Below are 25,310 nucleotides of genomic sequence, written 5' to 3'. Positions count from 1 at the left end.
ATTGCATGGGGCCACATTCCATTAGGTTGGTGCAAAAGTAATTGGGGTTTTTGCCATTACTTTCAATAGCTCTGCCACCTACTTGACAAGTTACTTAACCTTTCTATGCCTCATTTTCCTCATCTCTAAAATGAGGATAATAGTATTGTTCATAAGGTTGTTGAGTTATTAACTGAGTTCTTAGAACAGTCCCTGGGCATAGTAAGAACTATGTGCCAGCAATCATTGTCATTTCTGCGGCAAAATCAGGTTGTTTTAGTGAATTGCACTTGGGTATTAAGGTTGGTCTGACCCTACACGCGTGGCTCTTTAAATTTAAATAAATTAAAAGAAAATACAAGTAACATTCAACTTTTTAGTTGCACTAGTCACAGTTGAGAGTACTTGAGAACTACATATGGCTAGTGACTATTTTGGACAGCTCAGATACAGAATATGGCCATCATTTTAGACAATTCTATTGGACAGTGCTGGTCTAGACTCAAGGGACATTCATAAATATAGGTTATTGCATTTTTAAGTGATATGAATTAAGAATTCTTATGTTAGAAAATGAAATTAATTGGAGGAGGAAGCAGGAGAAGAAAAAAGATATGGGTGTCATAGTCTCATTTTGTGGGTGAAACAGGAAATAAAGGTGGATGGGTACAGCTTAAAGTTATAATGGTACCAAGACAGGGAGAACAATACTGTTATAACTGTAACAGAAGGAGAGTGGAGGAGAAGTGGATGTTGTAAAGTGAGCTGAAGCTCTATCTATTACAGTAGGGAGTCAAATAATCACTAAGATTGACCAATCAAGAAATGACAACAAAGGCTGGGTGCAGTGGTTCATGCTTATAATCCTGGCACTCGGGGAGGCTGAGGCAGGAAGATTGCTTGAAACCAGGAGTTCAAGACCAGCCTGGGCAACATAGGGAGACCTCAGTCTCTACAAAAACAAACAAACAAACAAAAAATTAGCCAGGCGTGGTAGTGTGCACCTACATTCCCAGCTACTCAGGAGGCTGAGGCAGGAGGATCACTTGAGCCTAGGAGTTCGATGCTATGGTGAGCTGTGATCACGCCACTGCACTCCAGCCTGGGAGACAGAGTGAGACTCTATCTCTAAATAATAATAATAAAAAACAATATAATAATAGTACTTACCACTCCAGGGGTTAAAAAATTGTTAAAAACTTTCATTTTCAAGGAAGGGATTGAGAGCAGAAAAGAGTAGGACAGAGAACTGTGTTTTTTAAAAAAAATTATGAATGTTTCTGTACTGTTTCATTTTTTTAACCATGTGCCAATATGACTTTCATTAAAAATTATTGAAAAAAGGAACAAAAGTGATAGAATTTTCAATTTTCAATTCTAGTGGAGAAAGGGATTTTGCAGGAAGAATATATCTTTCTCAGGGTGACTTTCTCAAGGAGTTTGGTTGATGAAATCATGGTTTAGGGGTATGTCCTCTATAAAGGCAAAACCAAAACCTAACAGAACCAACCCTCAATACATAATCCGGACGCTCTAAGTGCATCTTGGGAAGATGAATAAATTTTAAGTGCCAACTGAGGGACCGACTGCTTGGGTGAGACAGAATGTGTGAGTGGGCGGATGTACTGGGACTGCGTGTGCGGGTGAGCAGTTGAGCAAACCTCAGTGGCTTCTGCCTGGGGCCAAGTGACAATTACGGTGAAAGCCCCTTCCACTACTTTCTGAGGACTGGAGAAAAACACAACCCTTGAAGTATATCTGGAATCATAGACAGCATGATGGATTCCCAGGGCTCTGTCACCAGAGGGCCTAAAATGCCTTCTTTGCTTACCGAACGTCAATACTGTGCTGGGCCAGTTGGGAGGCACTATTTCCATGTGAGCACTGGGTCAAACGCTACATGGACACACATACATCATGAGGCCATTGTCCCTTGCTTGCTTTTATAAGAGGGCCAGAGTTTGTAAATGCCATTTTTACAGAGGTGGGAACTGGGACACCAAAAATTTCTCATAAGTAGCTCACCAGATGTCCATTGCTTGAAAAATGATCACTGGCTTTCAAAATTTGATTCCCATTTGAAAGAAAAGAGTTAAAGTTTGAGATGTTTAAAAAATAAGGTTTCTCTAAGTTGCCTATAAATGGAACCATTTCAGATAATGGAAAAGAGAATACTGACCAAGTCTTGACTCTTACTCCTACTTTCTCAATTAGTGTCTATGTGACCTTGGGAAAAGCAATGAACTACTCAGATTTCTCATGAACAATACAGAAATATTTAATAACTGATAGTCATATATAAAATCAGGATGCATTTACCGATGATTGAACACCTAATTTACAGTATCTTATTCACATCTTCTAAGGACTTGTTTTCTTCCTTTACGAATGAGGAAACTGGGCTCAGAGAGGTTAAGTTGCTGTCCTCAGGGCACACAGTCAAGAAGTAGCAGAGCTAGGATTTGAACCCTAATGGGTGGGCCTGACTTCAAAGGATTCTGTACTGTATCAGGTTGCCCTTACACTGCCTTTTCACAAGACAGTTTAACAAAGTTTGAAGGGAAAAGTCCTACCATGACTGTGGAAGTATTTTGAACAACAAAATGTATTATAATATTCACTGACCACAAATAAGACCTCATATATAAAACTGTAACCATCGAGGATAATATTCTGAAATGACCTCTGTGAACCACTGCAGAGCTTCACGGAGGGCCATGGGAAAGTGGGAGAGAGCCGAGGCTTTCCTGCAAAGCATCCTTAGGCAAGAACATGAAAACTGAGTTGCAGGGCTACTGGTTGATTGTACGGCTTCTGTGCATGTTCATAAATATTGATTGTGATTAAGTTATTATCATAGTAATGAGGGTGGAAATGCCTCCTACAGCCCATCCCACCATACTCCTCCAAGTCCCTACCTTTTATTAAACAAAGGGCTGCTGGCACTGCTGGGGAGTTGGGCAAGAGGCAAGGAAATGATCTCTATTAAGCAAACGCATTCTATTCCATGCCCCGATTAGGAGCTGCAGGCTCATTAACGATGAGAATTGTTCTCATCTCCTGTTGTTCAGGGTACTGTGCTCCGAGACTACATCCAGGAAGTGTATGTTCTCATCTCCCCCCACCTCCCACCCCCTGGGGCTTCTGAACAGATGCCTGATTGAAGTAGACCTGTTTTTCCTTCCAGTTTTCCTTTTCCTAATTTCTGTCCCAATCCCTCATTCCCAGAGAGGATTTTTCCAAGGCTCAAGGGCTCCTTCAGACTCACCCTCTTAACACTGCTGATACTTAACAATGGTTGAACGCTTACTCTTTGCCTAGCACAAGGTTAAGCAATTTATAAGGAATTCACCCTCACAATGGTGAGCATGAAATTCTCATTGCTTACAGATGAGGAAACTGAGGCTCAGAGAAGTTAATCGACTTTTTAAAAGATCCACAACTAGTGACATTATGGAGCTGGTATTTGAAACACGGTTCCCTTGGACTCCAGGGTTTGCCCTCCTAATGGCCACATTGTATGCTTTTCCATTTTGTTGATTTTTGTGAAATGATCTTATTTTAAGGGAAACCTGCAAGTGCAAATTGGAAAGTTTTAATTTTGTAAAATCTCCAAGCAGACATGTAAACTTATTTTTGTGTATTTTAAGTGGGGGCCCCTGCCCCCTTCTGGCATTTTTGTGTTTTGTTTGCCTTTTGAACATCTCTCAACACTACTAAGAAGGGTGACAGAACGCAAGCTTGAAGAAGACAAGGGCCATGGTCTTGTGTCCTTGGCTTCCACATGGCTTTGGTGCTGAGCAAGTGAGGGCTATATTGTTGTTACTGAATAGTAATGTTTCTGCACGAAGGGGTCACTTGTCACTTCTGGTGTCCTTGACTTTTCCTGCAGGCTGCTTTAGCCTGAATTTGAAGGTATAAATTATGTCACTGCTGCCAGTGACAACTTATCTATCATAGCCTAGGTTTGTAACACAGTGGTTTGGTTTCTCTCTCTCTCTCTCTCTCTTTTTTTGGTTTTCATTTTCTCAGGTAAAGAGTGAGGAAAACAAGCAATCCCAGAGAGGATTTTTGCAAGGCTCAAGGGATAAGTTAAGAGGTCTGAGTTCTACTAAACTAGCTGTGGAAGTCGTTTTCCTTCTCTGGTCTCAGTTTCCGTGACTGCAAAATGGGGTGGCTAGAAAGTATCAGTACTTCCCAGACTTTCAGCATCAATACACCTTCCTGATTTTGGCTACAACCCATGAACCATCTGTATTATAGTTACTTATTATTCCTCCTTAAACTAGCTCGCTTTAAAAATACTTAATTATAAAGGGAAACATATTACTACTGTAAATGAAAAAGCAATGCCACTCTTAATAAGAAAAAAGCCCGGGTGAAAATAAATACAATATAACTAAAATAATGGTAGTAAATTCTGGGTAGACATGGTTGCCTGCTAAGCGTCCTGAGCCTGAAGCCTCCCCGTCCTCTGTTAGGAATGAAAATTTGAGATTTTTAGAAAAGTGTGAAAGACAAGCACCAAATGGAAACTTCCTTCTTGATATAAGGATAAAGATGAAAAAAGACTTAGAAAAATAATAACCCTCTCACAATGTGATTGGTCTTATTTAATGATGAGTTTTTGGAGCATCTAACACCAGTAGCATCTGAGGTCCCACGTGGTACATATCCTACACTTGGGATATACTCAGTGGTATGCTGGTTTCTGAAAAGCTCACTGTCTCTCTCTTCCCTTTCTCTTTATCTATCGCTGCCTAAAAAAAAAAAAACCCAATATAATAATATGCTGAAATATAAGTAATATAGTGTTTGCCAACTTCAGTAAAATGTTCCTGCTGTGGTCAGTTTTAGGCTACCAATGTGACATCCCTAACTTTGAACGTAGGAAGAGAAATGGAGATTGGCTCTCACCAGCAGGTAGGAGCCAAGCAGACTCTAGCATATCAGTGGAAACATTGAACCAGAAAGTCTAGAAAGTTCCTTCGATTGAATGCACTCTAGACAGTAACTTCCAGACAGTAGAGTAAGATTTTTTTTTTTAAACTATCTCTACCACTCTTAGTTCAGCAATTTACATAGAGGAGTGGCTGATTGAGTAAATGATGCTAACATTTGTGCTCAGTGATAGAACCACACTAATAATTACAATAATAACAATATCTAACAAGTATCAAATACTTACTCCAATCCACCATTTTCTCATTTAATTCTACCCACACCACATAATATAGGTCTTATGGTTCCCATTTTACAGATTAGGCAACTAAGGTCAGAGATTAATCAATCTGTCTAAGATTATACTTTAGGAAGTGGCAGAACTGGATAAACAAGAAACCTCAGTGCACACTGAAATAAACCTGATTCAAACCAAAATATGCTTGGAGAATGAGATGTTCAATTCTAGTTAAGCAAACACTTTAATTAATAAAGAGGTATTTTAGAGACTATGTAAAAATGAAAAATTCTTTTGGCATTAAAATAAAACACAAAATGCTAAAACACACTAAACATAATGGAAAATGACTTTGATGAATCAAATTTTTGCATGAAAGAATATGCTAAAATATAAGTCACAAGAGTTTTGGTTGACCTTGTCATGGATAATAGTTTGGATTGCTTACAGGAGAAATGATTGGTATGCTAAGACTGAACTGGTGAGAAAATGGAACCAACCCAAATGTCCATCAAAGATAAAGTGGATAAAGAAAATGTGGCACATACACACCATAGAATACTACACAGCCATAAAAAAGGATGAGTTCATGTCCTTTGCAGGGACATGGATGAAGCTGGAATCCATCATTCTCAGCAAACTAACAAAAGAACAGAAAACCAAACACCGCGTTTTCTCATAAGTGGGAGTTGAACAATGAGAACACATGGACACAGGGAGGGGAACATCACACACTGGGGCCTGTTGGAGGGTGGGGGACTGGGGGAGGGATAACATTAGAAGAAATACCTAATGTAGATGACGGGTTGATGGGTGCAGCAAACCACCATGGCACATGTATACCTATGTAACAAACCTGCACGTTCTGCACATGCATCCCAGAACTTAAAGTAGAATTTAAAAAGATTTTTTAAAAAAGCACCAGGGTCATGTAAACTTTCTTACAGTTTTGAATAATTTGACAGTAAGGCTAAGAATGGCTATTTATGGAGCACCTACTTACTATACACCAGGTGTTATAAAAGGCCTACTGTTTATCTCTTGTTAGCCCAGTGGCTCTCTGAGGCAGCGATCAGCATTCCCACTCTATAGATGAGGAAACCAAGGCTCAGAACCGGTCAATAGCCTGCCTATGTTTCTGTTAGTCTGGGCTTCACAGTCACACCTTTATCTTAATCACTGTCTAACTTTCTGGTGACAAACTTCCCACTGCATGTGATTTGGAGGTCAGGATAGAATCTATAATTAATTTCATGACAACTATTTCCTGTTTGAAGCCATGTGCCTATGCATTAGGTATTTCTTTTTTCTTTTTCTTTTTTGAGACGGAGTCTGGCTCTGTCAACCAGACTGGAGTGAAGTGGCGCGATTTCGGCTCACTACAACCTCCGCCTCCCGAGTTCAAGCAATTCTCCTGGCTCAGCCTCTCAAGCAGTTGGGATTACAGCACCTGCCACCACGCCTGGCTAATGTTTGTATTTTTAGTAGAGGTGGAGTTTCACCACGTTGGCCAGGCTGGTCTCAAATTCCTGACCTCAGGTGATCCACTCATCTCTGCCTCCCAAAGTGCTGGGAAATACCCATATTCTTTAGGTATTTCTTTTGTAGCTAGCATTTCTGTGACCTGGTCACTTAGACCACACAGTCTGGAGAAAATACTGTGTCTGTCTTATGTTTGCTTTGAATGATATTCAGCTGTTCACTACACATTATTAAGTGAAATAGTTAACTTTGGATACTTATCTTTTCTGTAAAGCTTCTGAAGGGTTGCTTCAGACAGCAAGTGTGTTAATTGCTAACTCCATTTTCATGGCATCAACTGGAAATAAGGATGTCCTACTAGGCAATAAAGTGGTCTGTCACAGACCCCAAAGGGGATGTCAAATTCTGAAACACTAGGGAGTGGCTGCTGAAAGAAATTGATAGAAGATATAGCAGATCACTGTTTTAGACTTCTCTAACTTTTTAAAGCGCAGCATTTTTTGATTGGCCCATGTGAACAAAATACATTAGAAGAAATAAATGGTGGCTTTCATTGGAAGGTGGCCCTCAGCTCCAGCATCAAAACACCACAAGCCCAGCTGGCTTATAAGAGAGAGCTGGTCTCTATGTGACCTCACTTAACTTCTCCAGCTGAATTGATTTTGCTAAATTCCCTGCTGAAAATCCTTAAAGTCTGTACCATAGGAAAGTTCCTTCATGATCAGGCTCCTGCACTGATTGCTCTTTAACTCCATCTCTGTCATTTCTCTCCTTCTGGCCTGGCCTTTCACAAGGAATGTCTAGTTCCTAAAATGTACTAGATTTCCCTTTTACCTCCAGGTCTTTGTATCTTGGAATACTCTGTTCTCTCCTTTGCCAAGCAAAACTCTACTCATTCTTTAGGTCTCGTCTCAAATGTCATTTCCTTCAATGGTCTCCCAGATGAGGCTGGGTCCCTTTGGTCCATAGTTAGACTGCACCGGCTACTCTCTCTTTCTGAGTAATCAGCATGCTTGTAAATTACTTGTTGAGAATATGTATCTCCCTCATGCAGATGTCCAATAAACAGCATTGTCCATCTTATTCATTGCTAACCCCCCCAGTGTGTAGCACATAGTGGGCACTCCATAAACAGGTATAGAATGAAGAACTAATGTAAAATGAATGATTATCTGGACAGCACAAAGGAAGTGGGGAATTTCGAATGTCTATTACTTCAGTGTTATGGTAAAATAGCTGGCTGGTGAGTAAAATCTTTATAAATTATTTTTGCCGGTAACATGAAAAATAGATGACTCTTTCCCTTAGAAGTGGTATCAGCTAGTGGATAGTTTCTGGAAAAGTCACGAATTGGCTTCACCTACAGATTTCTGTGTATCTATGGGGAATAATGTTTTTCTAATAATAAAGGAGCAATTTAGGGTAGAGTCTTAATAACTATGTGACTTTGACAAATCACTCGACGTGAATTATCTATAAAATGGGGATGATAATTAAATCAGTTGCATAGAGTGATTGTGAGGATCAAATGAGAAAATGCATGCATACACTTAACCACAGTGTCTGGCATCTAGTGTGTGTTCAATAAACACCAGCTACTACTACCACAGTTGGTGCTTCTGTCCAAGGCAGACACCTCCACTCTGAAATGCAGAAGCCAATTGACTTAAAAATTACATGTATTTTGCAGTGAATAATCTGGTGATGTTACCCTCTGGAGGGTGAACCAAAACCTCTGTCTGCATCACTCATCATCAACCCACACTGTAAAAAGCCGTCTCTCCTACCCTGGACATTCCCTGAAGCCAAAGCATAAGTGAAATGCCATCAGAGAAAATACTAACAAACCCTGAGGAATATTCACCCCACTCTAGAATTCAGACTGCCTCTTAACCAAAATGCTCTGTGAACAGAAGTGAATGTCATTGATCTAGTTTGGGCTTTAGACCCAGGTGGCATTCTCGTTCTAAGGCATGGCATCAAGAGCTCTGCAAAAAAGCAGTCAATGCTACTGATGTACACAAACTTCTCGCAAATTCTAGTGGGGAGAAACATATCTGTTTTGTTTCATTTCCAGGTGGCAAGACAATCAAAATGCTGGCAAAAGGAAAACAGGGTGAATGAGAGTAACTTAAGACAAAGAAGACTGGACATACGGTAGGTTTCAGGCTCCTGAAAGCCCTAAGATGGACTTTATTCTTCCTGTTGTGAGTGGCTTCCATGTTGTGTGGTGACCACCTCAAATGGATTTGTTTGATCAGAGGAGGATGTCTGAATTCTAGGGGACTTCAGAAGACTTGATAGAAAGTTCAGACAGAACTTGATAAAGGTTCTGTCTGCTTTGAGGTGGGGCCTGGGCTACTCCTACATCGTTATTCCTCTGCAGGGGCCCCAGGCTTTAGTGAAGGAAGAATTCACATGAGCCGGGGAGGCGGGGTGGGGGGGCTTAACCTTTCCGAGCCTTAGTTTCAACATCTGCAGAAGAGTGTTGTTGGAATGGGATTGTTCTGAGGATTCAGCAGGAAAAATACATTTAAAGCACGTAGCTTTGTGCCAGGCACTTAGCAAGTGTTTAAGGAATAGGAGCTGTAGCTCTTACAGTTATTTTAGACTTCTGAATTCTAATATAACCATCATCATATTACACTGAAGGAGATTAAAAGCCAAGATGTGGTACCTTGTTCCAGGTCACACAGCTCCTTGGTAAGGGGCAGAGCTGGGTTACCATCCCAGTCTCCCTACCCTGTGCTGTCTTTTTTACTGTACCCCATGGACTCTCAGGACTCCTAGCTCAGCTGAGCTCTTCAGTATATCACAGTTCTCGGGCTTTCCACCTTTGCCCTCTCCAGTCAAGTCTCCACCCCCAACATTCACTTAATCCCTAAACCTTGTTTATGTGACCTCCAAAATATCCACAGAAATGCCTCCTGTTTTCCTGCCTCCTGGCTAATGCAGCTGCTATTTTGTCCAGAAGATTCTCCCCTCTTCCGTATCCATCGCTGACTCCTTCAAGCTTGAGAGCTCAAGTGTCTCATGTCCTCTGCAGAGAGACCTTGCCTGAGCATCCTGGCTAAAGTAATATCACCTCACCACTTTCTCTTGCTGTCCAGTTTATGTCCTGTGGAAATGCTTCTCCCACCGGACAATTTTCTTTCATTTTCAATTGCCTGTCTCCTTTACTAAATGTAAGCTCCCAAAAGGGCCGAGAACACACCTTTCTAGCTCGTTGCTGTGTCCCTAGCACCTAGCACAGCACATGACACATAGGTGCTCAGTAAATAGAAGTTGAGTAAATGAATGAATGAATTCCAGAACGAGCGTATTTGTTAACACTTGCAGAGGACAGAGGAAAGCATTGTCACTTTCTGTGGGAGGAACCTGGGTACCTGCTTGCCCCTCTTCTTGGCCTCCTAAAAGAACAGCGAGTGGCTACCCACAAGACACGGACCCTTCCAAATAGGCATCCCACGCAAAAGCACATCTTGTAGTCACGGGAAATGGGCAGATAGTTGCTAATTGCATCTTCCAACTGGGCTGATCTTTCAAAAGTTCGAAAGGCGCCTGCCTCCATAAATCCCAGGCTGCTACTGCTGCTGAAGCTGGTGAGGGAGGAGAGGAGGGTGCGCTTGGGCGCCTCTCGGGCTGGCACGAAGAAGCCACATCTCATCCTCCCTCCTCCCCCCCAGCTCCTCTCCAAGAGAGGAAGCAATGCAGATGGAGACGAGAAATAAATATTCCTGCCTGCTCTGTGCCACTGCAGACGTTTTCCAAAATGTCTGGCTTGGACCATGAAACAAGCCCACCCAGGAAAGGAGGCGCTCAGCGGGAGAAAGAGGGGGAAAGGGTGGCATATTTGTCGATACTCGTCAGCTTTCTGGGGGGCAGAGCACATGGCTCATCCTTGGCAGCCCTGCTGAGGTGGGGACGTGGTAAGTGCACAGTAATACTTGAAGAATTGAATCAGAAATGGGAGTGGAGTTAAGAAACTCATGCCAGAGCGTCGGCACTATCTCTCTGCCTCTGCACAGGGTCCTAGGACTCACAGCTGGTTCTTTCACAGGTTTCAAGCTCTTTGCGCAATACCTGCTGCCTCTGCTCAACCCTTTTACTTCCACTCCACTCCTAGGGAATTAACACAATTGGGCTGAAGGAAGCCATCAAAGGCCATTTGGAATTTGGGCAGGAACTCAGAATCCATGTGTGGAGATATTCCTGCCACCTCTAAACACAGTTCACTTTCTCTAATACTGGAATACTGGCAGGAGACGAGAACACGGGCTGCAAATGATAAGTGGGTGCTTTTGGCCTGGGGTGGCCAAGTGTGTGGGAGAAGTGTCACTAAGGAGGGAAGTTACAGGCCCAGCAACAGGCACCGAAGTGTTCTGCATTACACTGCCTTTGCTAGGCATGCTGTGAGGCTGCAAAATGTCTCTGAAAAGGGAGATGAGAGGATGGGAATTTCAGTTTGAACACTACTGCATAGGATGCTCTGGGTGTCCTGTTTCTAATCTTCCTGTGACACTCCCTGGTGCCCTGTTCTTGATATCGCTGCCCCTGGCCCACCTTCCCATAGTCCTCTTGGTAGGCCAGTAATTAGGGTGGGGCCCTTGGTGGATTGAATTCTGCTCAGTAAAGAGTAGAGGAGCTTTCCTGGGTTTCACAGGTTCAAGCCCAATGCAACAAAAACAGCTGCTCAAAATGAAGACACAAAGAAAGCAATGTCTTCTACGGGTGTCAGGGCAACACTTTCCAGAAATGTTGCATTGAATTCTCTTTCTTTTCACCATTTCCAGGACTTCACTGAGGAATGAAACATTGTCTAATATTTCCCACTCATGTGCCCTGAATCCTTCTTTATGAATCTTCCCCACTCATTTGCCCATCTGCCTTCCAGTGCCAGGCAATTGCCAGCTGAATCCCACTCTCTCCAGGAAGCCATTCAGTGGTGGGGGAAGCTGGCAGGACACATTGGTTCCTGTCCCCACTCTGCCCATTGCTGTGTGACCTTAGACAAATCACTCCCCTCTCTGGGCCTTGGTTGCTTTGTCAAAGGAGTGGCTTAGATAGGTTTCCTTTCAGCTGTGACACATTATAGGAGGTTCTATAAGTGAAATTGGATGGAATTCCTACTGTCATTATCCCCTTCCCACCTCACCTTTGCCAATAAGCTCCAGGGATAGGGGCCATTACACCTCTGGGGTTGAATTCTATCCTTGTACCTGGGAAGGTCAGAACTGCATATCAGAAGAAACTGTTTCAAATGTTTTCTGTCTATAATTCCCTTACTTCCCAGGAAGATTAATGTCTGGGTTGGGGAAAGATCAAAGTAGGGTATATTTGGAAAGAAGTTGTGTGCGTGTATGTCTGCATTTTATAATAATCATATTAGTTACTTTTTAAAAATAGTAGTTGCCATTTATTGAAATCTATTATGAGCTAGGCCTATGCTAAGCTCTTTTGCCTACGTTATTATCTTCATGATAGCTCATTAGGGAACACATTATCTGCCCTGCACTCCCTTACAAATGAGAAAACTGAGGTTCTGAGGGGATGAGACACTTGCTAAAGATCACACAGCTGTTAACATTGGCAATGGCATTTGAGCCTGGCTCTGTTGGATTCCAAGGACAATAATGTGCAATCACTACCCTGTGCTGGGCCTTGTCTTGGCATTCAATCACTATCTGGGAGATTCTTCATACAGTGAAGTCTGTTTTAAAGACCCATAGGCAGTGGGTCCTAAATTGATTCCCTTTCCTATGGTGTTGTCAGAGGAAAACAGCTAGTCTCAGAGCCAGCAGGAACCTGCTGTCAGAAACGGCAGGGAAGCATGCAGCTGTGGTGTCTGCCTAGCATCAGGAAGAGTGGGAGAACTGGGCCCCCGAAGCAGCCCATTTATAGCAACCATCTCCATTGATCATTTATCCATAGAAAATAAGGCTGGTTTCTGCCCAGCCTTAGCTACCTCATTTCTATGGCCTTGCCCAATTCTGGCACAGAATCAGAGCCTCTCGGAATTTGCAAATAATTAGATCATATGTCCCAGAAGTTGTAAACTTAAATGGCTCCTAAGCCCAGGTAGGTATGTGAATGGGTGAAACAGCCAGGAGGGGGTTACATGAAACTGCAAACACATGTCCAGTCTAAGACCCCCAAGACACAGCTCCAGCAGACTTGCTGTGCGCCTAGCATGCTATGCAAGGCACCCCCAGAAATACAGGATTCTCTGTGAATTCTCCTGATTTTTAAATGTAGGCAATTCAGTTAAGAAGAACATACTTGACACAGTGAGGACCATATAAAACATATTTGCAGGCCTGAGTGCAGGTCTTCATTTAAAACTCTAAAATTATTTTTTCTCATTTACAGATGAGGAAATGGTGGCCCACATTTTAAGTCATTTGCCAGAGCTAGCTAAGGTGGGCTTAGGTAGGCAACTCTTTGGATGCATACACATAGAAATGTGTGTGTGTGTTCGTAAAAATACACACATATTGTACATTTACAAATGAAATAGAAATGATGTTGGATTACCTGCTGTTATGAAATGTTTGGCTTTTCACATAGTGTTAGTATTATACAATAGTTGACTGTAATTAACACACACACCCATCCCAAAACAAAATGACACAACATAACTCCTCTCCCAAGCCGAAACCAAAAGTTAAAACAAAAGCCAGGAAATAAAGAAGCTCTTTACTTACGGTAAATGACAGAAAAGAAGAAAACAAAGTCCCTTCGTCATATCTGGATAATTTTGCCAGCACTCCTTCCAAGATAGTAACGAACTAGAAAAACAGCAAAAAAGAAAAAAATGTTATTTCAAACCATAATTGTTCACCATAAAGCACATCATTTCCCAACCACCTAAAGGCTGGGATCGAGCCCTCCGTTCATTTCTGCAGTCTATTATTTGGTTCCCGCCTTCGGAGAAAGGAATAGATTGCCTTTACATAGAAATATTTGACTTATCCGGCTTTCTCTTCATTATTATGTGATTGCAAATATAGAGTGTTACAGAAGTGCAAAGTGACAAAATATTATTGAGTTGCATATAGCATGCGATAATATTAAATGCACTTTTTAAAATCCAAAACTGCGCAAAGCAGTTTCTACGTTACATATTAGCACTACATTTAATCCAATCTATTTTTATTTGTATTTTATCAGTAATTTGGGGGAAACAGAAGTTTAGCACTGGCAAATATAAATGTCTTCCCATTCAGCATTACTTAGTTAAAATTCTATAATTCATGAGGGTGACTGAAATAGCTTTATCTGACTTTTATGTTTTATTATGACTCTCACTGCATGTGAAACTAGAGGAAAAGGGGTTTTCATGATGGCAGAATTCCTTATTACCGTTTAACTTTCTGTATTTAAAAATCTAACTTTGTCAGTGCTGAAAAACAAAACAAACATTTCCCATACAACCTAGCGCAACGTTTGGGGACAAATTCTTATTAAGTTAACATATGCCACTTCATCAATTTATCTTCACACGGCTGGAGATCACCGGAAAATCATTTAGAGCTGAGGCTGGGTGATGTACAATCTTGTTTCCTGAGAGACACAAGTATCCAGCTCAACTTTTTAACGTGTTACATTTTAATGGAAATGGAGACATAACAAAGCAGTGTTCACAATGAAACATTTCACCTGAAGCTGGAGGTTACCTTTGCAACCAAGAGTGTTATCATTTCTTTAACAGTTTCTTCAATTAGTTCGTCTATTTTTGAATGGTATTGATGCTAAGAACACAGAAAGACAAATATTAGCATGTTTGGGAGGTGATGGCATTGCATCCGTCAGTAATTTTTAGACAACATAATTTATAAATAAAGCCTGGCCTGCAGACCTAGTTTATTTCCTTAGTCCCAGAAATATCTGTAAGATCCTGACCCCAGTTCTTTGACGGAGAGAGATCTGAAGCTCTTAAAAATATTACCAAGTTCATTGTTCCTTACTTAAGCCTTTCGATGCTTCTAATGTGTGTAGACACATAAACACTTTTACAAATAGCACACATGAATGACTTAATGACCCAGCAGTGTGTTGATTTGGATCTTACAAAGCAGGATACTGTAATAATTTAACACAGGAGATTAAAGATTATCTTTGGAAAACTGCTGGGGGTTGTGGCTTAGGTAGTAGATTCCCTTTCCAAAGGGAATTTGATGAAGACACTGTGACTAATTTTGCAAAAACTGTTCTGAAACCCTTAGGTTCTTTGGGTTAATACCTCAGAACTCCTCATTTTATCTCCAAGTCTTGACTCAGTATAAAGGCAAAGTGTCTCCTTCTGAACCCTTGTGACAAGCCACTCATTTTCTCCATACATGGATAAACAGACCCAGTATTAGAGCCTACACTGAGACCACTGCTAAGTTTTTAAATTTCTCTAACTGTGCCTGTCAATTACATTTACATAGTAATGTGAAAACAAACCCCCACACAAATAAGAATCTGCTGTAAATGCCAGGGAAAAAGGAAAAGTGATTTTAACACAAAATATTACATGCCAGCTCCTTGACATTTATTAGATCATTTTAGTATCCATTTGAATTATCCCATATTTCCTTAACAAAAAATAACAATGCGAGACATTGTTATTTGAAAAGGAAAATGCACTTACCCACGTTTTAGCAAACTTTCAGAAGGATGATTAATTAGGAACAGAAAAAAAAGGAACAGTGCAAATAAAAATTAGGACAAAAGGACACATGAGAAAATAAAAATTAAATATTCAAAAGTCTATGTAAACATATGGAAATAAGCCATAGTAATGCCGTTTAATATTCTGATAACTGGCAATCAGAATTATTGAGAGTGAGCAAAGGGATGCGAATTAGGTAAATCCATTGAGAATCATAGGTGAGGTTTGTTTGTAATTGGAAGACCTGGATAAAGTCCCAGTGCAAAGGTGGGAAGTCACGTTACCTATGAAAATTTAACTCAGTTTCCTTATCTGTAAAAAACAAACAAAAGAGATAATAATACTATCATCCTGGACCAATGAGAAGGGAGAAACCAGTATGAAACTCTGATTTTGGAACAGGAATAAAGCCAACCCTGTATAAAGATTTTTAGTGGGTCTATGCTAGTATTATGATTTTAAAAACCAGTGCCCGAGTCCTTTCCTGTAGTCATGCTTTCAGACTCATAAGTCTCTGTTTTGGAGATCAAGTGAGAGTCTAGATGTGAAAATATTTTGTCAACTGTCATTGTGATTCAAATATTGTTAGTTGTTCAAGTTCATCAAGTATTAGATAAGGGTAGAGAGAGACAGTCTTATTACTTAGTCATCTCCTCCAGTTTCATTTTAATTGATTAGAGGAAAAACAATACAGCTAATGGCTTCTATGTTGTAGTCCCGTTGAATCAGAACCCATGTTGGCTATACTGCTAGATTCAAAAAGGAATTTACTCCTAAGTGGCATAAACCTGAAGCTGAATGCAAAAAAATTATCTGCAGAATTCTTTGCTAGAAACACAAAGAAAGATGTCAGAGCAAAAGAATTCAGGAAAATTGACAGGGCTCCAAATTCATTTTTAGGTCTTGAGATAAGATCCAGAATCACATGCTTACTTTTCCTCCTCATATGACTGCCTCGCTCATCTAGGTTTTCTTTTTATTGCTATAAATGATTCACATTTATTAATTATGGGAGTAAACTAAATCAGAAAAGCTAGCTGTGTGCAAAATAATATGAAATACCCCAAGCACAGAAGAGCATCACTGAGAAACACTCTCCTGAAAAACTGGGCTGAAGTGGCAAATAGAGACAAGAGTTACTGTTCTCCGCACACCAGCAAAGATTCAGGGTCTTACTCTGAGGAGTTAATGATGTCATTCTTTCTCCCAAGAGAAACAAGCTTTCTCTTCAGGAGCTAGGAACCTCAAACCCTTTCATAAGGAGACACGGTTGAGACATCGTGGCTTATGGAAATATGATGGTTAATGGGAACCTCTTCCCATTTCAATTCTTCCATGCCAAACTTGGCCTTAATTTTCCTCCAGGCAGTCCCACTATCTCTCCCTTTCACTCCATGCAAATATGATCATCTCCATTCCCCTTCTGTTATAATGAACATTTCTTTTTTTCTGCTTATAAAACGAAGTATTTTGATATGATTATTCTGTCTCTCCCCAGGGGAAACTTCAGCATGTCAATCTCTGTTGGTCTATTTCCTCGTTTTTGCAGTGGGGGTAGAATCATAACTTGTGAATACAGACATCATATTCACTTAACCAAATAATGAAACAATGCATGGAAACGTGGTTTAGAAACTGAGAAGTGCTATGTGGCAGTATTACTACTACTACTATTATTAATAGATTAACATAGTGGTTGCGTGTGTATATACATTTCTCTAAACTCACCTAAAATCTCTATATTTTATTGTATGTAAATTATGCCTCAATTTAAATAAAATCTTCTTTGGGGAAGATAGCAGAGCAGGGTAATAATTACTCTGTTTATCATGTAGCAAAGAGGTAAATATCAAAGCAGCCCTTATTCCTAGTCAAGTAATTACAGAATACGTGAATCCCTTTTGCCAGTTTTCCCTGATACATGAGACTTATTGGATTCACTTGCTTTTCTGGAGCAATAGTGAGTACTCTGCTTTCACTCTTTGATCTTTCTTGGGAGATATATTGTTCAGTGCAGATGTGAAGCTCCGTGAAGGGGTATATATATCTCACTGGGGCATCTTTTAATTAACAAACATTCCCACTAGACAATTTTGTTATAAAATCTCTTACAGTCTGATTGACTATCCAGATATGGTACAAAGAGGGAGCTTTACCATTTTCCCATTTTCCAGTCCTCTCTGCTGGCTTTTTTTTTTTTTTTTTTTGAGATGGAGTCCTGCTCTGTCACCAGGCTGGAGTGCAGTGGCACTTGGCTCACTGCAACCTCCATCTGCTGGGTTCAAGCGATTCTCCTGCCTCAGCCTCCCGAGTAGCTAGGACTACAGGTGTGCGCCACCACGTCCAGCTAATTTTTTTGTATTTTTAGTAGAGATGGGGTTTCACCATGTTGGCCAAGGTGGTCTCGATCTCCTGACCTCATGATCCGCCCGCCTCGGCCTCCCAAAGTGCTGGGATTACAGGCGTGAGCCACCATGCCCGGCCTCTACTGGCCTTCTTGGATTAATTTGCCCTATACTCCAAAATTATATCCTGAGGGAACTACTAATATTCAATTGCCTGGAAAGTTTGGTCAGTTCACTTTTGCTTCTGATGGGCTGAGTTGCAAATTCACAATTACTGTGTGAAAATCATTCCACTTGACTTCCTGTGCTCCATGTTTTGCCTTGTCATAGAACAGATTGTGTGTATGTTGTCTTTCTGTTAAGACCATCTGACCTTGGAAATGAGACGAAAACACACTAGACCAAGTGAGAAACTATTTAATACACAATTTCCCTTCCATTGGTACTTCACAAATTTTAATGAAAAAAATAAATATTTAAGATGGAAAACTATGCTTAACAAATGTTTCAGCAGCTGTCTTTACATGTGATATTACCCAGTGATGAAATCCAGGATGTGATCTTAAAATTGGAGATTTCATCACCTGGCCAGTATCTAATCTAAAGCAGGTTGAGGGAGTTGGGACCCAGGTGGAGGCTGGTATTAGTAGCTAGGTCTATAATATGGGCTTCATATCCCATACTCAGAAATACAAACTACATAAAAACATTGGACTTTCATCTATTCTTATCCCAGTTCCAGGATGTTTCCAGATATTCTTGTTAAATCTCATTTTAGCAACTCAGCTTTACTTTGGAGACGAATATTCCCATTCCACAAAGTGAGAAAAATCAAGGAGGAAACATTTCCATATGACTTTCCATTGAAGTTCTGATTAAGGTTACAGCCACTGTGCTAGACCACTTAGAAGAAGTACATATTTACAGACAATTAAGTCAAGCTAGCTTTATTCTCACCTGTTCTCAGCCACTTGGCATTCAAAGAAGAAGCCTCATTTCCCACAGCTGGTCATTTAAGTGTCTCTGATTCAATTATACTAAGGAAAAATGTCACGATAGATCTCTCCAAGATGGCTTGGGAAAAAAACCAACAGCCTTACAATAAGAATCATAGACTAGGATGCATTATTGGATGGGCCCTTAATAAAGATATTCAGTCTAGATGTGTGTTTGTGTGTATGTGTGTGTTTGTGTGTGTGTGCGCGCTATTTTGGGAGAAACAAGAAATGTTTACAAGCCTCAGCTGTTTTCATTAAAAAAATTATGTTGAGTCATATGGGGAGAGTATGGGTAGTCTTTTCTACTCTATCAAATAGAACAATGTCTAGAAAGAAATAGACACTGCTGTTTCATGTCAAAAATGTTACTGCAAGTCCAAGACAACTTTCTGATTTTATATCCAGAATTAGGGGACTTTAATACCCAATTTTAACAAACTACATACTTTCCAAAGGTTGTGTGTTGCATGCTATGTTCTTCATTCAGCAAATGATGACACATCGTTTGGCAGCTAAGGTATGGAGTCCATACGATGTCATGATTAAACCAAAAGGCAAGTTATTCTTCTATAAAACCAGACTCCGAGGTCAAGCTAAGGTCATTCTACCTTGGCCCAGAAGCGATTAGTGGTAAAGACAAAAGAAGGGTCCACCATTGTGATAAAAATCAACCTGTTCTTTCTCATCCTCTGTCTCCAAGTGGGGTCTATGGTTTGGTCAAGGAGGTCCCCAGGTCCTCTGAAATTGTAGAGTAATAATATGTGAAAGTATTTTTTTCCCCTGAGAAATGGCTCCATACCTTTTTTTTATATTCTCAGTGAAGTTTGTGACAGCAACTCCCACACTCCCACTACTCTCCCTAAACCCCCAGCTCAAAAAGAAAAAAGCCCAGATCAAAGTGACTTGGCTTGTTTGGAAGAATTGTTTAACCAGGTATGTGGGAGCTTTTGAAACGTGGCTGTTATTGAATCAAGCTGGGGAGGGACTGCAAAAGCTGCTGAGGAGAAGGCAAAACCAGTCCTGTTGAATCAACCCTTCTGCACCCTGGCCTAGCACCATCCTTAGAAAACTCAGTTAAAATGTACATCTCAAGAAGATCTAAGGGGAAATAGATCAACTGGACTTCATTTAATTTAAAAGAAACCTGTTGTGTTTTAAAGGATCCCATCGAGAAGATGAAAAAGAAAACCCACAGAATGGGAGAAAATAGTTGCAAATCATATATATGATAATAGTCAAGTATCCAGAACATATAAAAAACTCTTACAACTCAATAATAAAAAGACAAATAACCCAATTTTTTAAATAGGCAAAAGATTTTGAATAGGCATTTCTTTAAAGAAAATATACAATGGTCAATAAATACATAAAAAGGAGCGACCAATACATGCTACAGCCTGGATGAATCTTGAAAACACTGTGCTGAGTGAAAGAAGCCAGACACAAACGGCCACATATTGTATGATTTTGTTTATATGAAATGTTCAGAATAGGTAAATCCTTAGAGATAGAAAGTATTTTGGTGATTACCTAGGGCTGTGGAGAAGGGAGGGGAGTGAGAATTAATGGGTACTGAGTTTTTCAGGTGATAAAAATGTCCTAAAATTGACTGTGGTGATGACTGCATAACTTTGTGAATACACTAAAACTACTAAATTGTACGTGTTAAACGGGTGAATTTTATGGGTATGCGAATTATATCTCAATTTAAAAAATAGTAGCTCCAAGGGGAGAAAAATTAAGGAGGAACAGGATTCTGGAAAATATGAACTCAAAGGGATCTCAGTGAACTTTTGAGATCACCAAGAACAGAGCCTTTAAAGTGGGCTTGACGAAGCCTAAGAGATTGTTTAAATATTCCAGAGCAGCTCAGGTGGGTGGTGGGCAATGAAGAGGTGCAGAGCAGAGGGCCACCTGGCAGCTTGGACTCTAGGCCCCCTCCTCCCCTCTCCATCCAGAGCAGCTGTTCTTTTATTTGTGTCACATGCTGGCCTTCTTGATTTGGTTTGAAAAACAGATTGTGCCACTAAAAACAGCCTGAATAAAACTAGAATAGTGCTATCATTTTACAGATGAGGAAACTGAGGCCCAAAGAAGCTGAGTAATTTGTCAAACTCCAGCTTTCAGCTCAGCCAGGGGAAGAATCTAGGTTTCTGAACACCGAACCCAGGTCTTCCCCAAGGTGGGGCTATCCTTCCTACCTGAGTCCTTCCCCTGAAGTCAGGTTTACATACTGAGTATCCAGGTCAGTGGTTCTCACAGTGTGGTCTCTGGAACAGCCAGCAGCATCAGCAACTCCACGGAACTTGTCAGAAATGCCAATCCTTAGACCACATCCCAGACCTATCTGTAACTCTTGGGTGAGACTCAATGATCTGGGTGTTCAGATGCTCTCTGGATGAGTTTAATGTACAGTGAAATATGAGAACCCACTGCCCCAGATCATTCACATATTCACATGAACACATGATGCTGGGACAGAGAACCAAGGGCACTCTGAATTTGACTCCAGTGCCTAGAATGTAACCCCCAGGGAAAGGTCCTCCACAAGAAAATTAGTCAGGAACAGAGTTAACCAGGGTGGCGGTGGGGGCTGAGGAAGCTGACTTGTAGGGGAAACAAGGTTGAAGATGATCTTGCCAGGAAGAGAATACCACCAACCCACATTTAAAAATGGAAGGTGCCGAAAGAGAAAATAAATAACGAATAAGGAGCAAATATAATTTAGTAAAAATTCTGAACATGTAAGGCTGGTATCGAAAGATCTGATTTAGGAGCAATTTATGCCAATTGGCAACAACATAGAGTTGCCAGAAATGCTTCTGAATTAATTCTAAATTGGTATATGAATATCTAGCTGGCTTAAGGCCATCAGAGAAAAATGATCATGATAGTCTTTAATCAAGCCCAAGTTGCTGTTTCCTTCTCCTTTACATTTTAAATACTGCTTTGGAATTGCAAACTTAGCAAAGGACTAAACTTTTGGTCAGGAAAGATTCACGATCAATTCAGTCTAAGGAAAATTGAAAGTCTGCAAATTTTTTTTTCTTTTTCTATTTTTTTTGGAATTTCAGAACCTGCTGGCTGGGGATTGTGTAGCAGGGTGAGCTAACATTATACATCCCGGAAGTTGTTTGACGCAAGAAAGGCCTCTCTTGCTGTCCAGATGTTCAAAGTGATAAAATGCACTTCAAATGTGAAAATGACTTTCATTCTGGCAAACACAGATCTGTTGGAGACACCAGCCTAATAAATAAGGTCGTCAAACTTCATTTAGCTTAGAGGAACTTTATGGCCACCCCAACTCCAGCCAAGAATCACTTCCAAGTGACTGACATTCTCATCAGCACATGCCTTAGAAATCTACTTGACAAACAGATACTGAACACTCATCCATGGCTTAATCCACAAATGTTAGAGTGTATTTCTGAAACTAGCAGACTAGGGTAGATGGAAGGAATTTGTGAAGTTTTCTTCTACATGATCAATGAAGAGGGGAAAAAAAAATCTGTATTTTTTTTTTTTTTTTTTACCTCTTGGCCCATTTCCATGCTGCAAAGTTTTGTTGATTGAGCTTTGGCATCAACCATAACATTAAACATGGTGCATATTGACTGTGGGACTCGAAAATCTGTTGATCGACTGGTTTTTTGCAGCTTAACTTCAAATGCAATCCTGGTTCTATTAAAACAAAGTAGGAAAAGACCAATTCAGTGTTCAGATGGCAGCAGGTGGAGGAGATATTTTCTGAGAGGTCAGTGAAAAAGAAAATTGAAGGCTGTAATCAGTTTCAGTTGACAATGACTTCACATGTGTTCCCTTTTAAATGACTTTCCCAACTAAGGAAGGCCTATTCACAGAGACAGACATGCACACCCTTCCTTTCTCGGCAGTACACGGAACACCTGTAGCTTGGCGTATTTCTGTCTATAGTTTACATGCTATGGAGAACCTTAATTGCAGGAGAATGAATGAATTCACAAAAACTCGATTACAGCAGTATAGCATATATAAGTTCTCTCACATTGGCAACTGCCTACCTTGAATTACTTCATTAATAAAACAAAACAAACAAAAAACCAAAGCAGTTTTTAATCTTCAAAACCTCGTGGTGGGGAAAAAAATCTTAAATGACGTTTATTGCTGTGGGTTTTTATTTTCCCCTTTCTGGTTTTGAAAGAGACAAAAATTTAAAATCCAGCAAGTGTATTACATTGCTTTAAAGACTACAAAATTGTTTTTGCTTGTTAAAGGACATAAAAAGGAAATACATCAAGCTGTTAAAGACGGCTGCCTTTGAGGAAGGGAGTGAAATCAGGAGGCGTGGTACTGGGGGACTTCCACTATGTTTTGTTTTCAATGTCAATGTATTATTGTGCAATAAAATACATTATTTTATGATTTAAAATGTCATAATATACAACTATTTTATATGTATGCTTAATATACATATACAATTTCAAGAATTGTGCGATGGTGGAATCTGAATGTAACATAATTCTGACATTGGTCAAATTATGATCTCAGCAATGTGCTAACAACTCATAGAAAAAGCCTAGCCTGACATGGCCAGCTGGTAATACAGGTGGAAGATCTTATCCTTGACATCAGCAATGTAAAAGGGGCTTAAAACTTATATTTTAAAACTTATATTTTAAAAGGTTTCAGGGAAGTGGGTGATATCATCAAATGTCTTTAAAGAAAAGCACCTGGTTAGTAAGTGGCTTTATTAAAGCCCCATTTGTCTGATGCATCTTTTTAGCATTGTTCACTGTCAAGTTCTGGAGATCATGCAGCCACCAGGAAAGCATTGCTTTAAGAAGAATTTGTAGCAGTTTTCTAACAGTGCATGGGAGGACCACACAGCTAGTTAGCTCAGGAAAGGATGCCAGCTTGCTAACACACCCTGAGTGCATGCAGGGAAGCCAAGTATAATTTCTAAGGTTGGGAGCCCAGTTCTTAAGAAAAAAAAAAAAAAAACCTAAAAAACCCAAACCCTTAAAACACCCCTATATATTATATGATCATGTTAAAGATAAATGTATCTTGGCTTCTGAAGACTCAGTGCACTGAAGTAGCTTTCTAATCATGATGATCATTTTAAGCTACGCTGCAAATACATCATTTGCCGGTTTTGTGAAAAGGAGGCCTGATGAGGACTGAGTTGGACAGGTCCCTGTGCTGATCTTCTGAGGCTTGTGTGCCAGTTCCGGCCCAATTTGAGAAATGGAAATGCTAAATTGCTGCCTTCCAATGAAGTAATCGTCTTCAGTTTTCACAGGAGAACTGTTCATAGCCCTTGGAGTGCAGGGCTGTGAAAAGAGGAAGCTGAATGCAAAATTAATATGACTGAGAGGGCTCTATAGGACCAAAAAGTCAGAAAAGGAGAGGTCATTTAACTCAACTGACTCCTTGAGGGCAAAAGACAGCATGCCTTGTTTTGTGTTCAGCACAGGTAACCTGATATAGACTAGACTAGAGGCTCTGTAAATGTCTGTCAAATTGATGAATTAAATTTCTGCAGCACTGAAACATGAAGAGTGCCTTATTGACTTTTTGGCATTGCATATTTATACCTATGAAACAATGTCCTTGCTATGTTGGCCTAGAACAAGGGTTATAGAATCTGTTCTACCGAGGAAAACAATGGTTCTAGGCTCTTCTAATGTAGATTCTATGTATTAAGACATCCAAAAACTCATCCATGCCCTGTCCTCTGCATCTGTAGGTCTGGGGATATTTCCACTCATTTTTGCTCTTGTCTGCTTTTGGGCTGATTTAAAAGGGACATCAGGAAATTTAAGAGTCCAGGCCAGCCATACATGTGCAGTGGAGCAACTTCTGTCAGTAAAAGGTTGCTTAACAGCTACTGTGTGCCAAGCATGGTGCTGAGACTTGGGGAGGGTGAGGAACGCCAAATGAACAAGATCCACTCCCTGGCTCTGTGCAGCTCACCCTCTTTGGGTGTCTGAACCGTGAAGACATGATTACAGCATGGTAAGGGATAAGAGTCCCTATCCACCTGTGACATCCTAATATCTTTCCATTTTCTCTGAGCATCTTCCCATTTCTTGCTCCCAACCCAGACTGGCTTCTCAGTGAAGGACATAAATGTCTTTCTGTACAATTACGTGCACAGTTTAGGAACTGGTAAGCCTTTACTGTAATGCATTTCACCCCTAGGACAGGTCACAAAAAAAGTTTTTTTATGGAATGGTCTGGCCATCGGAAAAGCCTTGCTTTTCCTAAAATTGATATAGACTATCTAGGAGATCGTGGAATTCAAGACCCTAAGGAAATATTTTGACCTTGAGTTTGAGAAGTAGGCCTGCCTTCAGTTCTAAGAGTGAGAATAAAAGAGCAATACTAAAAAATCTGGATCATTACAACTTTAAGCTTCTGGAAGTGGCCTCAAACACCTGCCCAGATTCTCCGTAGTGCATAGTTCCTTTCTCAATTCCTGGTGAGATGCTGTTCACCTACCTGGGATTGCATCGTTCTTTTGCTTTTTTGCTTTCCCGTTCTGATGGTATTACTTCACCTTTCCTCTTCCAAGATATGAAATAATAAATTCAAAGAACTTCCAGACAAACCCAGCCTCCATCACCCACAACTGATCCATCAACCAAGCTACACAACATCTGGAGATTTGAAGTAGCCTGTGCTGCTTG

The 25,310-nt window shown here is 40.4% G+C and overlaps 1 protein-coding gene across 19 annotated transcripts in view; it reads right to left on the bottom strand.

Annotated features, from left to right (window-relative positions):
* Positions 1-25,310, bottom strand: part of CADPS (calcium dependent secretion activator) — a 478,648-nt gene that overhangs the window by 56,128 nt on the left and 397,210 nt on the right. For all 19 annotated transcript variants that reach the window (XM_030801932.1, XM_030801936.1, XM_030801937.1 and 16 more), the window contains 3 exons: positions 22,173-22,320; positions 14,317-14,391; positions 13,345-13,428 (listed from right to left, as the gene is read on the bottom strand). In XM_030801932.1, the coding sequence (XP_030657792.1) occupies positions 13,345-13,428; positions 14,317-14,391; positions 22,173-22,320 (307 nt within the window). The remainder of the gene's footprint in view (positions 1-13,344; positions 13,429-14,316; positions 14,392-22,172; positions 22,321-25,310) is intronic.

The sequence above is a fragment of the Nomascus leucogenys genome, chromosome 21 (assembly GCF_006542625.1).
Source record: "Nomascus leucogenys isolate Asia chromosome 21, Asia_NLE_v1, whole genome shotgun sequence".
Taxonomy (NCBI): Eukaryota; Metazoa; Chordata; class Mammalia; order Primates; family Hylobatidae; genus Nomascus; species Nomascus leucogenys.
The sequence above is the reverse complement of the archived record's forward strand: the minus strand, read 5'-3'. Positions and strand labels throughout refer to the sequence as shown.